Genomic DNA, 15454 nt, shown 5'->3' on the forward strand with positions numbered 1-15454 from the left:
TGTTGTAAACTGCCTTGAGTGCCAGTTTTGTTACCCCTGGGGAAAGACAGTATATAAATCTACTAATCAATCAGTACAGTTAACTTATTACATCATATGGCTCAGTAACAGGATCTCTGGACTTCAGAAAAATAATTTATTGAGTAGCTAAAAGAATGGATCAACTGATTCGTTCTAGGATATTGGGAATCAAATCTGGACAAAATAGATTTCCATTTGCTTGCACACAGCTTGGATGTTGGTCTTAGTCATTTTTTTGAGCCCAAAACTAAGACTGTTACTCCCTTCCTGCTCTAACCTCTTTTTTGGTGGTATTTTGTTAAATACTTAATCTAAAGAAATGTCCTGCTGAATTTGAAAGTTTACTCTGAGTACTGGAATAGGCTAATAAAACCTCATTTTAGTGTCCCTATTTGGAAGAATTTCTATTGTTGCATGCTCCCCAGCATTGCCCTGAGCAGTAAGAAGTCCAGAGGCAGCCCTAAAGGAATTGGTTTCTTTTGAAGGAGAGAGCACGGCAGACTCCTGGTGACTTGGAAATATCTGTTTTGGTCACAGCTTTATAAGCAGAAACAAGCAGATGCTTAAAAACAGGCAGCAGAACTGCACAAGATTACCCCCCCCCCCCAAAAAAAAAAACACCACTGTTTCCGCCTCTTCGAATAGGCCCTCAGTTTGGCTGTACTTGTCGTAAGAGGCGACTAAACAGCCACCGGGTAGATGGGACTCGTTAGCCTGGGAAGGCAATTCATCTGAGAGAAGGAAAACTCTGATCCCAAACCTCCACTGCCTTGTGGCTACATCTAGTTATGGAAAAGGCTTCAGGAGTCAACCTCCAGTCAAAATCTGGAGCCAGAGTCCCTGAGGCAGTTCATGGCTAAACACAGTCACGTTCTGGCAACTCCTGCGAAGCTGCTGGAACCAACCGTATTGGCTTCCGCCTTTCCATTGGACCATTTCAGTGACGTGGAGAGGGGGGATTTGCTGCATAGGTAACAGTCTTTCCTCCAAATCTACTCTATCCAGGCTTTGTGCACTGGAGAGGACACTCTGTTCCAGAACCACCATTCAGAGCGCAATACCATAGTCTTCCGAGACTGAAGGATGCCAACAAGGCTGTGCTACCAACTCCAACTAAAATGAATTTATTTTATGGAAGGGCAAAATTAGTTTAACACAGCACAGCTAGCTCCAAACTATTTCTCCAACCCCAGTGACTCACTAGTAGGTTGTCAGCATCACAGACTCTGATGGACTTTGCATTTTTGAGAGGAAGTCCCAACTATCGAGAAATATTACAGAGAGAGGCAACAGAGAGACAAAATGATTTAAGTACTGTTAGTTTTACATGCCATCTCAAATGAAAAGGTTCTGTTGATGGAAGCAGGATTAGCATAGAGTGCTTTATTTTTATCTGGCCTGTCCTTCTTCAAGGAGTTCAGGACTACGTAAGATGTGTCCCAGCTATTCCTTCTCCAGTATTATCCTCACATCAACCTTGAGAGCCAGGGTGTTACTTTCAAATCTGACTGTCCCAAGGTCACACAGGAAGCTTCATGGCCAAGCAGGGAACTGAACCCAGATCGTTTTCTGTTGTACCATACTGGCTTTCTTTACTAGAGTTTCAGAGTTCCAGGTTGAGATCCGAACTTAGCGGGGGAATTTACTCAATGACCACTTTTTAAAAATCTATCTTAAAATAAAATTCAGGTATTATGTAAGTCAATACTCATTATAAAACACATCAATTTGCAAGGAGCAGCTAAGAGACAAAGCAAGTCTGGTTACCATGGCAACAATACACTCCCCTCCCCGCCACCCTTAAAATAAGGCATACTATAAAAAGGGTGTTGACCATTTTAAAATAAGAAGCACAAGTATGAACCACAGTACTGGACAAATATAGGTCTAATTTTTAAGAGCTGCAACATCAAACATCACCACTCTATAGGTTACAGATTTACACACACAGGAAAACTACCATGTTTTCTAGATTTCAGATCTCCAATCTATAAAACAGGAACTGGAATGCCCCTCATAGGTCAGTTGCAAAGATGAATGAGTTACAGCCCAATCCTATGCTTTCCCCCTCCACTGGCACAGCCACACACAAAAAGAGCCACTGTATCCATTGGGGGAGGGGGGGTGGTTTGAGAGGCATCAAAGGGAAAAGGGGATTTAAATCCCTTTAGCCCTATATAAGCCTCCTGCTCCACAATGGTGTTTGCCATGTCTGGCCTCCCAGTTCAGAAGTAACTAGCGACGGCATCGACACCAGTTACTTCTGCTGGTACTTCCAATAGGTGTACCATGCAAAGTGGTACAGCACGAGACAAACCTTGAGAATCCCTGCTGTAGAGGCAGGGATTCAAATAGATCTCTTTCAAAAGGAAAGGGCCACAATCTGTGCAATTGTTCAACCAATAAGGCTGTGGCCCAGGTATCCAAACAAGTGCTAAGATGTTCTTTTAGGTGCTCAAAGCTATTCCCGACAATCCGCATATTCTCAGAATACGTTCTAAGACCTGTTTGGGCCTCCTCAGGCAATAGACGGACTCCAGAGAAATGAGAGCAATACCAGGCATATTCTCTTGTTTGCCCCTAATCACTGGGAAAGCACAGGCATCATTAAATGCAACAAACATAGGCTCTCTGATCAATAAAGCACAACTGGCCAAGACCAGATGTCAATAACAAAACAGTACATTCTACCATTATTGAGCAACCACACCTTATCCAATGACTGACCACAAGGTTAACCTTCCCATTACTCTGGAGTTCAGGCCAGCAACTGGGCTGTCGACATTTGAGTCTATGTTTCTACATGAAACAGGTCTTGCACTTTAAGTACTCCAAGACACCTCTGACCTCCAAGAACCTTACCTTTGCCATTCACTTTAATTAGAGCTAGAACAGGGGTGTCCAAACATTTTGACAGGAGGGCCACATCATCTCTCTGACACTGTGCCGGGGGCCGGGAAAAATATAATTAATTTACATTTAAAATTTGAATAAATTTACATAAATTAATATAGTAGAGATGGAACTTATATGAATGAATAAAGGTCTTGCAGTAGCTCAAGGCCTATATAATTTCTTGCACAAAGCAATGTCAGCCTTTTCTTCACTGCCACTGCTGCAATCACAGATGTGAAACAGCAAGTAGTGGAGGGAGCCCTCATCCCACAGCTCAGGGGAAAGGTCAAACAGTCATCCTCACACTGAGAGCAGTTGCTTTGGGCCAGCATGAGCTCCAGCAAGTCTCCGGAGGGCCAGAGGCTCATTGGAGACTGGGAGCTCCCCGCAGGCCGGATTGGGAGTCCCTGAGGGCTGCAAGTGGCCCCTGGGCCGGGGTTTGGGCACCCCTGAGCTAGAAGCCCTGCCTATTTGCATCAGTGTGTATAGCATGTAGAGCCACATATTAAAAAGAAGTAAGATATGTGTCTGTTGTGGCCAGGTGACACCTGAGCTAAATCTGGAATTCCATACTTAAACAGAGACTGTCATCTTAAGAGACAAAGCCTGTAGTTACTCTTTTCTTGCAGAGATGCTGAGTTATCAGATTCTTATTGTAGAGATGGGGAGGGGGGGAAAAAACACAGAGCAAGCACCTGCAATAAATCTGTTAAGGGATGTAGAAGCAAGAATTTCCAATTCTGAGAAGGAGCAGACTGGATGGGCACAAAGCATTCATGCTTTTTTCCAACCAAAAACAGCATCTGCTTGCAAATTAGGCCCATTCCCAGGGCTTCTGGCAAGCTGACAAAACAGACAATATCAAAGAAGTTGGGTGCTCCTGGATGCTTCCATATTCCAACACAGTAGGTCTGTAAGACACCAAAGGACAAATGCATTGGCACAGCACCCCTGCGTTTTGAGGCTGCAGCACAGCAAACCTGTTAGCCCACTTTAAGTGGCAATGATACCTGCATCTCTCCATACATCATAAATGCAGCCAAATAGAAAATTCTGTCGCCACCATAGATCCAGCATTGTTATACCAAGTGGGGCTTCTCAACCCAACAGCCTTTTTAAGATACAATCTGCTTACCTTCCAAAACCACTTCCTTGCCAGTCTTCTTCAAGGCCTGTACCGCCTCGTCATGTGTAGCATCAGAGAGGTCCGCACCATTGACCGAAAGGATGGCGTCTCCAACAAACAGTGCCTCTGTCTGATCAGCGGCCAGCCCCTTAAAAATCTTGGAAATCAGGATGGGCATTTTATTCTCTCGGCCACCTTGAAATAAAGCCAGAAAGAAAGCTGTCAGATAGTGTTCTTCTAAGAGCCTGCAGAGCTAAGCAGTGCACTTCTTAACAAATATGCGCAGTGCAGAAACTGTCTTGTTCTCCGCTTGGCATTTCTGCACAAATGAGAAAAACAGTAGCCATCTCCTTTAACCAACTTTTTTTGGGTTTTTATTTCAATAACAATTTTTTATAAACTATTACCCTGCACATGCCCGATCTCGTCTGATCTTGGAAGCTAAGCAGGGTCAGGCCTGGTTAGTACTTGGATGGGAGACCGCCTGCGAATACCGGGTGCTGTAGGCTTATACCATAGTCTTTCGAGACTGGTTGCCAACCATAGACAACCCTCTCCCCAAATAAACAGGATTTGGCTTGCTTCCCCCTCATGTAGACTACACCATGAGTGCTCAGCTGACAATTCTCTTGGTCCACCCTTAGAGAATAGAGGAGTAGCTACAGCTATGGGCAGAGCTACAGTCTGGTAACGCCTTTATTAGAACAACCACAATGGTGCATGCAGGAGTAGGAACCTTTGCGGTGTACTTTTCATCAGGTTGAATACCAAGGAAAATATGAGGAGGAGAAAGAAAAGCAGGGCATGCTATAGGATAGCGGTCTCCACACTTTGGTCCTGGGGCCACATCTGGCCTGCCAAAAGGTTTTATTCAGCCTCCAGCAACCTTTTTTGGTCAGAGAATTTGCTAATGTTCAACAATTTTACTTTGTATATATCACTTCTCAATTGAAGCACAGCATTGTTGCTTTGTAATTGTCACATTTCTCTTTCATTATGAATCCCATCATGTTGGGTTACACACGCACACTAAAATCCAAGTAAAAGATGTTTATTCATTTAAATTTCATTCATTTATAAAACTGATTCTTTTTTCAGCCCGCAAAAGTGTATAAAATATACAATGTGGCCCTCATACTGAAAAGTTTGGAGATCCCTGCTGTAGGAGACCAAGAGCCTGCCATTTAACTGTCCAAAAAACAGAGAGTAGGAGAAATTACACAAACTGCCCAATCTAATGCATGTCTACTCAATAGGAAGATCCACTGAGTTCAATGGGGCATTAGAGGGAGGTGCAGGGGATAAATTGTACCTGGGTCTAGGGTCAAAAAGGGGGCCCAGAAGCCAAAGGAGAGGATCTGAAAATTTCCTGGAATCTCAGAAAGTGTTTGTGATATATATATCACAACTGTGATCAAATGATTGTATGAAATTATGATCCAACGGAGAAGGGAAGGGGCTCAAAAGAAACTTTGTACCCCCTGATAAAATTTCTCTCAAAGGCCCCAACATTCCTAGATAACTGTGTATGAGACTGCAGTTAGCTAGTTAATTCCTGGAGCCATGTACAGTGACCTCCTGTTATTTGTGAGGATCAGATGTACTTGAACGTTAAAAACAATATGATTTTGTATTTATTTCCTCATTTTTTAAAGAGATCACAAGGTAATCTTAATGCATGTTAAATAAGGAATGATATGAAATAATTATGCCAAAACAAGTTAGAATTAACTAAACCTTTCAAAAAGATATATAAATATTATTGTTTGCTACCTTTCCGGGCTTATGCGGTATGCCCTTACCAAGTCTCATGTTGGCTGATCAAGTGGTTCAAAATAAGGATGCAACAATTATTCTGATCCCAAAGCAGAAAAAAATTAAGCCAGTCATGTGCTCCTTACAGCGACTGACATTTGAACCAGCATGTAGACCTGCTAAAATGGCTAGTACGTATTTTAAAACTATCAATTCTGCCACTAGCCACTAAAACTATCAATTCTGAATCCCATCTCCCCGGCCAAGGGAAATGAAAAGTCACTGTATGGGCATAAGGGTCCATTCTGCAAGGAAACAACTGAAACATCAGAGTATCAAGCTCATTCTCTCGTCTCTTCCTCCCTTCATCTATTTTATTCAATCACACAATGATTTATTAATAGAGCAGATTTCTCTATCAAAATACTCTCCACTTCTCTTTATGGCACTTCTCTTTATGGCACCCTATTCTATCTCCAGTCACCTGGGCACATTCAGCTGCCTTATTCAGAGTCAGGCCTTCAGACCATTCAGCTCATGACTCTCTGTTCAAACCAACCATGACTCAGGTAATGGCCTTTCCCAACACCTACTGCGACTCAAGATCTTTTTGACTGCACATGCCAAGTTTTGAACCCGGAACCACCTGCATGCAAAACCCTCTCCTCGGCTCACCCACTCTGCCTTCTGTCATCCCATCTACCCAGATCCTGCTCTCTGGGTGCCTCTTAGGGTCTGGTTAATGCAACAGAGGGGCAAAATTGGGGCATTTGCCACCCCCATACTGAAAGCTGCAAAGGTCTCACACTCCTAACAGCACTGCCATTTGCACTTTGCACAGGAAACCTACCGGGCAACACAAAAAATTAACAGACTTGCGTGCCCAATTTCTTCTGTGTTAAAGGGGCCCATGGAGGGTCCATTACCCAAGTGCCCTCTCTCCCAGCTCCCAGAGCTTGCACTGCCCAGGGTTCAACATTAATCTTGCTGTCCAACTGAGTCCTTGCCCGAAAATCCAGCTGTGGTTAAAAAACCAAATTTTCTCCCCTTTTTGCCTATTTTTCCACATGTCTTGGACCTTTCTAACACCGTACCTCACTTTTCTGCTACTCTCCTCTCCCCTGCTCCTTTTGCTAGAGTATCAGTGACTCGCTTTTTATCATTGCATTTTTCTTTCCAATGCTTTTAATATTTACTGTTTTACCTGCCTGGCCTCAGGTTTACTTGGCAGGGAGGAGATTGGCATGTTTCCCAGATGACCCAGTTTCACTAATATTGGCTTTTAAGGGCACTCACCAGAGTTGGAGAAACCTATTAACCTGGGAGGGAGGTTTTCCTCAAGGTGGTTTAAAGGTTAAAGCAGGTAGCAGATGGGTGGGCACTGGTCATTCCTAAGTGCTAAACCCATCTTGCCTTGGTATAGCTCTTCCCCTCTCTCAGGTTTCTTGCAGTCACAAGAGAAGAACACTGCACTGGTAGTGTAGTAGAGATTTCCCAAATGATTTCCCATTCCAAACAGTCCCACTGTAACATTTGACCAGATAACAGGGAAGGGAGCGACCAACTGAAACAGGCAACAGACAGTGCTTCACTGGTTTCAGTTGGGAAAACACACTTTTAGAGATTTTTGACACTTGCAGCATATCCTGTGCACAAGGCTTGCCACAGATCCAACTCAGGTGTGGGAGATGCATTTCTATAGTTGCTTGATATTAACAAAACTGGGAATAATTTGCTCTGCACAATTCCAAAAAGTGGAGAGCGAATACAAAGGCACTTAAAATGCCATGTGATATTTAGAAACTGAGAGCTGCCCTCCTGAATTGGACCATCCAGTCCAGCCTTCTGTTTCCAGCTGGATGGCTTTGGGAAGCTCACAAACAGGACACAAAAATGAGATCCAATGCCTTGTTTTTGTACACTAGTATCTGGTCTGAAGAATCTGGAGGTTTTGTTTACTTTATTTCAGAGACCTGACGTGCTCAAGTGCACATTATCAGCGCAATTCAATCATAACTGAAGCTGTGTTAATGTCACCTCCAGCATGAACCTGCACTGATTAAATAGGATGATGGCTGTTTAAACTCTAGGGCCAGTTGACATACACAGCAGATACCACTAGTCACTTTCCCCCAGTCTATAAACTCCCACATACTGAAGATACCATGTAATGAACACTCTCCTATGTGATGCTAGTTTTGTATGCACAGAGTATTTTAAAGGTCTTGTAGGGTAATCTAAAAAGCATTAGGAATTGCCAGATTTCTGTTCAAACACTGCATCTTTAGCGCTTATCTGAAGGTGTCGATGTGATAAGAATGTTATGCCTACACTTTGAGCAATCACATTACTGATGAGTTGATTTCACACAGTCAAATGAGTTCAAATGAGTTCAAATGAGTTTATTTCACACAGTCTTAAGTCCACCAAGTACAACCTTCAAGTCACTAAATGCTGCAAGACTGCTCTGCAAAATGATAGAGTACCCTCCTATGCAACAAAAACACAGTTTATTGCAACACCAAAGGGCTAGGAGGTTTACAGTGAAAACAGCAGGCACATCTGCTCAGAAGTAAAACTCATTTCATTCAATAGGGCTTACTCCCAGGAAAGTGTGTTGGATTGCATTCCTAGTGTGGCAAACACTTTTGTGGGCTACAGCCCACTTTTTTAGCTGTGAAAGCTGCATGACTCCTTCATCACCCCGTTCCATTTAAATACCGTATCGGTCACCTTTTCCACTTCTATTTTAAAAAGCAGAATCAAATACCGTTTTTCAGTGGACCCACTGATCACTCTGTTTCTTCAACAGTTCTAACCATTAAGCCAAACTAAAAAAGAAAAATGAAGGGACTCCATTTCTCCACAAGGTGTGCTGTCTCCTCTAATTCTGAAGGTCAAAACAGTATACCATCACAGAGGTTTAAAAAGCCACCACCCAAGGTGCCCTGGATCTTAGAATCATGCCACCACGTCTAGCAAGAACCATCCACTGTTCATAGTGTCTACCCTCCATCAGACTAATTCTCCTTTATGTCTTCTTAGACAAGTGTTCACAGCCCAACACATCACATGCACTTTCTCTTCCTCCCCCATCTTTTCCCCCTCCCTACACACACACTCTAATGAAAAATGCTGATGGGACTAAAAAAATTTTTTTAATCCCTTCTGATATTTTAAATGCTTTCTGTATGGCATTAACATTCACAAGTAATACACTCCAGACTAAAAAGAGTTCTTGACATCACGTGAAAATGCTCTTAGAGCTGTATAGTGGCACAAAGGATGTTCTGATCATTGTCTGAATTGGAAGGGAAGATACTCATCTTACAATGTACCATTCACTGTGTTGACTTGCATATGTGTTGCAGAATATAGGCTTTTGCAGATAAGTTTAAATCTGTGTTTGTTTTTTTTAAACATGCAGCAAGCTAACTTGGACACACAGCTGGGATATGAAAAGTAGACATAGTATCCAAGCTAGCTCAGCAGTAAACACACTACAGGAGCTACAAGCTGAATACATAGTTAAGGAACAAAGGGTGTGGATTATACAATCAACCCCATTCTGCAACTGTAATGGTATCATTTATTAGATTAGTGCTTTATGAGGATCCAGATTTGTTTTGGTCGAGACACTAGTAGACTAGACCTACTATAGGCCTGGCAACTACAGGCTCCAAAGTGTACACCCTTATCCTACATTTTTAAAAACTGGTTTGTTTTTTTAAACCAAACATACATATGTTTCGAATACATGGCATACAATATACAGGGCAAGAGTTTTCATCAATTTGCATGGCAAGCATCCACAATGAAGAGGGCTCCAATTGTGCCAGAACTTTTGCCCAGGACTTCCTCTAGCAAGTGGCATTTCTAGTGTTGGGAGAAATGCTTGCCACCCCTTCAGAGTCAGAGAATATCATACACAAGCTGGGCTCGTGCACTTGCTAGTAAGTACTGGATGAATTCCCAGAAGGGGCTTGATTTATAACACAGTATTAATTAGACAACTGCCTTCTATTTGATGAAATTATTCACAGTGTGGATATCACACATATTCTTGAAGCTATTTGAAGATGTGAAGGTATTTGAAGCCATACCGAACCGATTGTGGTATTTGAACCACAATCTGAACTTCTGTTTGTGCATTTGGCAATCACATTTCCGGACACATGAAGGTGATGTGGTTTTACATAACTCCAAACTTCACCTACACAGGCTTCAGGTCATGGAGTGTTGCTTCACACCAGACATTTTTCCTCCATGGCAGAATCTGTCTCTGCAGTAATGCTGCTTATAACCTTAAGAGATTCCACATGAAGTGGGACACTGAGGTTTAGAGCCCAGCAGCTGCCTTAGAAGCAAGATCAATGTGCAAGATCAGAAAGGGACACATTTTGCAGAATGATATCTATATAAGGCGAGCAGAGCCACTTGCGCCCATAAAAAGCATCCAACTCATGCTTGGAGCTACAATCGAATGCAGGCAGATGTGGGTCCAGTGGAACAAAATTCATGGGGGGGGGGGGTTAAACATATTCTTGACTCTCCTGCTTTGCAAACTCTGAGCAACTAAGAATCCATCAGGTTGGATGCTCAAGCGAAAAGGCTGGCTCTGAGAAGAATGCTTAGCAAGTTCCTCAGATGCCTACATTGACCTCAAGGGAGGAAGAATGTGGCACACCATGCAGTGGCATAGCTAGAGGGGGACAAAGCACCAAGTTTGGCGGGGCCCCTCGCCCTCCCCTTTGGAGCTGTTTCAGGCCAGGGGGAGCAAAACGGAGGCGTATGCTCCCTCCGCCCGAAATGGCTCCGAAGGGAAGGGCGAGGGGCCCCGCCAAACTAAGGGCCCAATCCTATCCAACTTTCCAGCACTGATGCAGCCCCAGAGTAAGGGAACAAATGTTCCCTTCCCTTGAGGAGGCCTCCATGGCTGCCCCCCACCACAGGAAGCAGCACACACCTTGTTGGCACTGCTGCATCAGTGCAGGAAAGTTGGATAAGATTGGGTCCTCAGTGCTTTGCCCCCCTCTGGCTACTCCACTGCCTCTGTGTTTCCCCTTTGGAACTTCCATACCCTGCCAGTTCTCCAGGGGCTCCTGCGTTGCTCCGGCCACAGACGAGCCAATTCCCCCCCACCCCGCTCAGAAGCCCTGGAAACTTGTCCTTCCCCCCTCGAAAGGACTTGGTAGGGAAGGTCCACTCCAAGCGCTTGATCGAGGGCGACAGCTCAAGTTGTCACCATGAAATGTCATCTTCCCCCCCCCCGCCCCCCAGCTGCACGGCAGGCTTGGAGAGCCCCAAAATAGCCCCTGCCCCACGCCTGGAGCCAGGAGGCTCTGCTGCTGTGCTGGGTGTCGGGGCGGGGGGGCGGCCCGATCCTGCCCCCACTCACCTTTGATGCTGATGCCGAGCCCCCCCACGTCCTGCTTGACGATGCGCACCGTGCGCTTGATGTTGGTGAGCGCGTCCGGGACGAGGGCGCACTGCTCGCCGCCGTTCAGCTGCTGCACCGGGCTGGGCGGCGGCTGCAGCGGCTCCTCGGCGCCCTTGCTGGGGCTGACGCTCAAGAAGTCCTCCGACAGGGTGACCAGGACCCGCAGCCACTGCTCGCCCGCCGCTCGCAGCTCCAGCAAGCCGCTCTTGGGGGCTCTCCGGCCGGCCGCCATCTTCAGCGCATTCCTCGGATCGCTCCTGCGCCTCTCCGCCTCCTGCTCCGGGCTGGGACGGCCAGCAGCGAGCCGGCGGCCGGGCGGGCACCCCAGCCAGCAGCCCCCGCCCACGCGGCCTCCCCGGACCCTCCCCCAGCCCGGGAGGAGGCGGCGGCGGCACACGGGCCACCCTCTGGTGACGCCCTGTCTCGGGAAACACCCCAGACTCATCCACGGCAGGCCGGGCACGGAAGCCTCGCCGTCTCCATTGCGAGCCCTGGAAGGGAGGAGAGGCCAGAGTGCATCTGAGCAGGAACAGAGTGGGAAGGGAGGACAGAGTGCATACACCTTTAACCCAGTGTTGCTCAAACTGTGGGTCAGGACCCACTAGGTGGGTCGCGAGCCAATTTCAGGCGGGTCCCCATTCATTTCAATGTTTTATTTTTAATACATTAGACTTGATGCTCCCATGGTGTGTGACTGCATTTGGGGAAATGTGACAGACCTGTACATTTGACAGGCTGCTATGTATATGCTTTTAACAATGATAGTAAAGGGAACTTGCTCCTGGGTAAGTGTGGGTAGGACATCCAAGGAAAATGTTGGACATGACAAAATAAAAGCTAAAAAACACTCATGTATATAGATTTCATGAGGTTAATTTAAACACCATGCTACTTACTATTAAATTTAAAACTATATTACATCTAATTTATTAATTGCAAGAAGGCTATGTGCTTCCTGCAGGGGCCCACTCACTGGGAAAAGTTCTTTTCTTTTCGCTGTGTCTCTTTTCTAAGTTCTTTTCCAGGACACGAGACTAAAAAAGAGGACATGTCCTGGAAAAAGAGGATGTCTGGTCACCCTGAACCCAAGTCTATGCGGGTCTACTCAAAAGTAAGTCCCATTGTGTTCAGTGAGGCCTGCTCCCAGGAAAGAGTGCATCAGATTGTAGCCTTGTTCCATGAGTATAACCCTGGCCACCCTAGCTGTCCCAAGTATGCTGGATGAGATTTGCAGTGGAATGAAAATCACCACCTCCCATCACAGTTCAGAAATGGAGAATGCTGTCCAGTGTTCCTGGCAGGGCTCTGGTATAACAACAATGTGGCTGGCAATTTCAACAGGTAATGTTTTCCACATCATTGCATTGCCATGGTGGGGAAGACTGCACCTGTTGGATGGTTTCCTGCCATAGAGCTGTTAAAAGCACAGGAACCCAGTGGTGAAAAAAGATGACAACCATCCACAGCACTTCTCTGGCTCAGACACCAAGCCACTGCATAACAGTCCTTCTGTACCAGAAGGAAATCTTTGTTAGATCTTTCTTCCCTTCCCTGCGTGCACTATGTAAGGCAGATGTCTCCCCTGGGATGAAAATAGATCCACTTGTGTTATGACTAACCATAAAAGTTGCTGCCCACTGTGTGCTTTCAAACATGGGGCACGATTAGACCACTTCCCTGAGGTCCTGTGGCTGGCACACCTCACAGAAGAATCTTTGAACTTCCAAATGTCCTTTTCCCTCATGTCTATAAAATGCTTCTTTCATTCCTTAAGATAGCACCACTCTATTTTTCCTGTACAAGTTGAGGACCAAATGCTATGAGTTTCAGGGCTCAGCATATACTGCCAATGCTGGGGTATGCAGTATTGAGGAAGAAACTGGCATTTTAACTAATGAAATAAATACCACTCTAGTAGTTCCAGGGCTTTCACACTCCCTACCCAGGTATCTACTTTGGTGTATACCACTTTTGCACTGCCACCAAAGATGGCACCTGCGCACAGGAGTGGGTGGCCTTTCCCCCAGCTGTCCCCACAGCAAAGAAGAGTCTTCTTCACTTGTTTCTGCCTCCTGATCCCTCCTTCCCCCTGCACCTTCATCTCCCAAACTATTCCTCCTTCATACGGCCTGGCAGCACCCAGCCAAATCCCCACCACAGCCATCTCCACTTCCACTCCACTGCCAAGTGAAGCAGCACCATGTGATCACCATGGCAGAGGTGCCATGTCTCACCTGCTAGATGGCAAAGTACCACTAGTGGTCCCATTTTTTGCCAGCCCTCCCTGGAGTGGCCAGCAATTGAACTCCAGTGCTTCTGGGTGCTAAGCTACTGTCCAAGAATGCAGGGAGCATTCTGCCCAATTGCTCACCTTGGAGTCTCCCAGCCAAGGAGTGCAAGGATGTTGGAATGACCGACAAACACCAGCCACTTACACTTGTTTAAATGCTATACAATTAAGATTTTATATCATTAATATTTAATGCAGTTATGTAACATTAAACCTTCCGATCCCTTTCTTCAGCATTTCTGGCTACAGGCGTGCAGTGAAAATCCATCCTTCCAATGAAATTCAACTCTTCCTAAATGATGGGGTAGAAGAGGTCAGATGTGTGGTCAGAGTACCTGGATTCAGAATATCAATGTGAAGCTTCTGTTCAAAGGGTAGGGCCAGCTTTGCTAACAGATGGGGATTCCTTACTGTGAGACAACTGCTAAAAGAGGAACTTAAAGAGGAATGGCGCCAGAGCTACCCTGACCCAGAGGGAGATGCTACCTGACCCAGATCTATGGGAGAAGGGGACTGCCAGGACTCTGCTGGAGGACATAGAAGAGAGGACTGCCAGGACCTTCTGAAGGAGACACACTGCTGGAGAGGAGGGACCCTGCTGCAGAAGACTGAATTGGGAAGTCTGGACTGTGCTTTGGAGACTGGATTGGACTTGGACTGGGGGCTTTGGACCTTTACCCACTGAGTTAAATAGAGTTTTGGGGAGGGAAAGCCTCTGGACAAGAGGAATTGCAGGGAGTGTCTGTGTTTGTAGCAATAAATTCTTGTTAATTGCTCAGCTGATAAGGAGTTCTGCATTTCTTTGCACACCACAGCTGTTGTTTCTAGAGAAAAGGAGGGTGTTAATTAGCCAAAAAGTGGGTATTAGAAGGCAGTTGGAATATTTGCACAGGACAGTCCCTTTGCTAAATGTGTGAGAACCACTGGAATAGGTACTCTGAGTCAATATTGCCCTATCCAGGTTTATTCTAAATTTGCCCCACTGGGTCTTGCCTGTGCTTAAGATTGCAACATATGAAGCCGCAAAGCTGCCCTGCTAATATGTTGTATCTTGCTCCCTCTATTCCAGAACATCCTTTATCACCATACAGAACCCAGATGAGCACACCAGAAAAACAGCTTTGCTTGTGGTGAGAAGAGTTGGTATGAGATTAGGGAATGTTAGACAAAGGTTCTGTGCGCTGCCCAGACCTCCCACCATTCCCTCTCTAAGGTTCCAGAGGCAAAGTGATGCAATCGGGACAAGCTGGGATGGTTCTTGGAAACTCTAAACACAGCATCTCTCAAGGACTATTCGCTTATTACACTGAATGCTTTCAGAGGTGTGTCTGTGCATTCTTGTTTTTTCAGGTGAATGGTTCTATGGCAAAAAGGTTGACACTAGGATTAAACTTCTGTGTAAATATGAAGTACGAATCATTTGTACTTCTACACATGTGTTGAACATTGTTGTTGGCATCCTTCAGTCTCGGAAGACTATGGTGTCACGCTCTGAATGGTGGTTCTGGAACAGTGTCCTCTCCAGTGCGCGAAGCCTGGGTAAAGTAGGTATGGAGGATAGGCTGTTACCCATGCAGCAAATCCCCCCTCTCCATGTCGCTGAAATGGTCCAATGGAAAGGCAGAGACCAATACAGTTGGTTCCAGCGGCGTCGCAGGAGTTGCCAGAACGTGACTGTGTTCAGCCATGAACTGCCTCAGGGACTCCGGCTCCAGATTTTGCCTCGAGGTTGACTCCTGAAGCCTTTTCCATAACTGGATGTAGCCACAAGGCAGTGGAGGTTTGGGATCAGAGTTTTCCTTCTCTCAGATAAGCTGCCTTCCCAGGCTGACGAGTCCCATCTACCCGGTGGCTGTTTAGTCGCCTCTTACGACAAGTACAGCCAAACTGAGGGCCTATTCTTATCCCCAGCCCCCAGGGGAACATA

At 45.7% G+C, this 15454-nt stretch overlaps 1 protein-coding gene and 1 pseudogene across 1 annotated transcript in view; one reads left to right on the forward strand and one right to left on the reverse strand.

Annotated features, from left to right (window-relative positions):
- SNTA1 (syntrophin alpha 1) overlaps window positions 1-11600 on the reverse strand; it is a 79883-nt gene extending 68283 nt beyond the window's left edge. The window contains exons 1-2 of the mRNA XM_066625083.1: window positions 11196-11600; window positions 4052-4237 (exon numbers count right to left, since the gene is read on the reverse strand). Of these exons, the coding sequence (XP_066481180.1) occupies window positions 4052-4237; window positions 11196-11469 (460 nt within the window). The 5' untranslated portion in view covers window positions 11470-11600. The remainder of the gene's footprint in view (window positions 1-4051; window positions 4238-11195) is intronic.
- On the forward strand, window positions 4434-4551 carry LOC136649787 (5S ribosomal RNA; annotated as a pseudogene).
- Window positions 11601-15454: the final 3854 nt, after the last annotated feature.

Source organism: Tiliqua scincoides, chromosome 4 (genome assembly GCF_035046505.1).
Source record: "Tiliqua scincoides isolate rTilSci1 chromosome 4, rTilSci1.hap2, whole genome shotgun sequence".
Lineage (NCBI taxonomy): Eukaryota > Metazoa > Chordata > Lepidosauria > Squamata > Scincidae > Tiliqua > Tiliqua scincoides.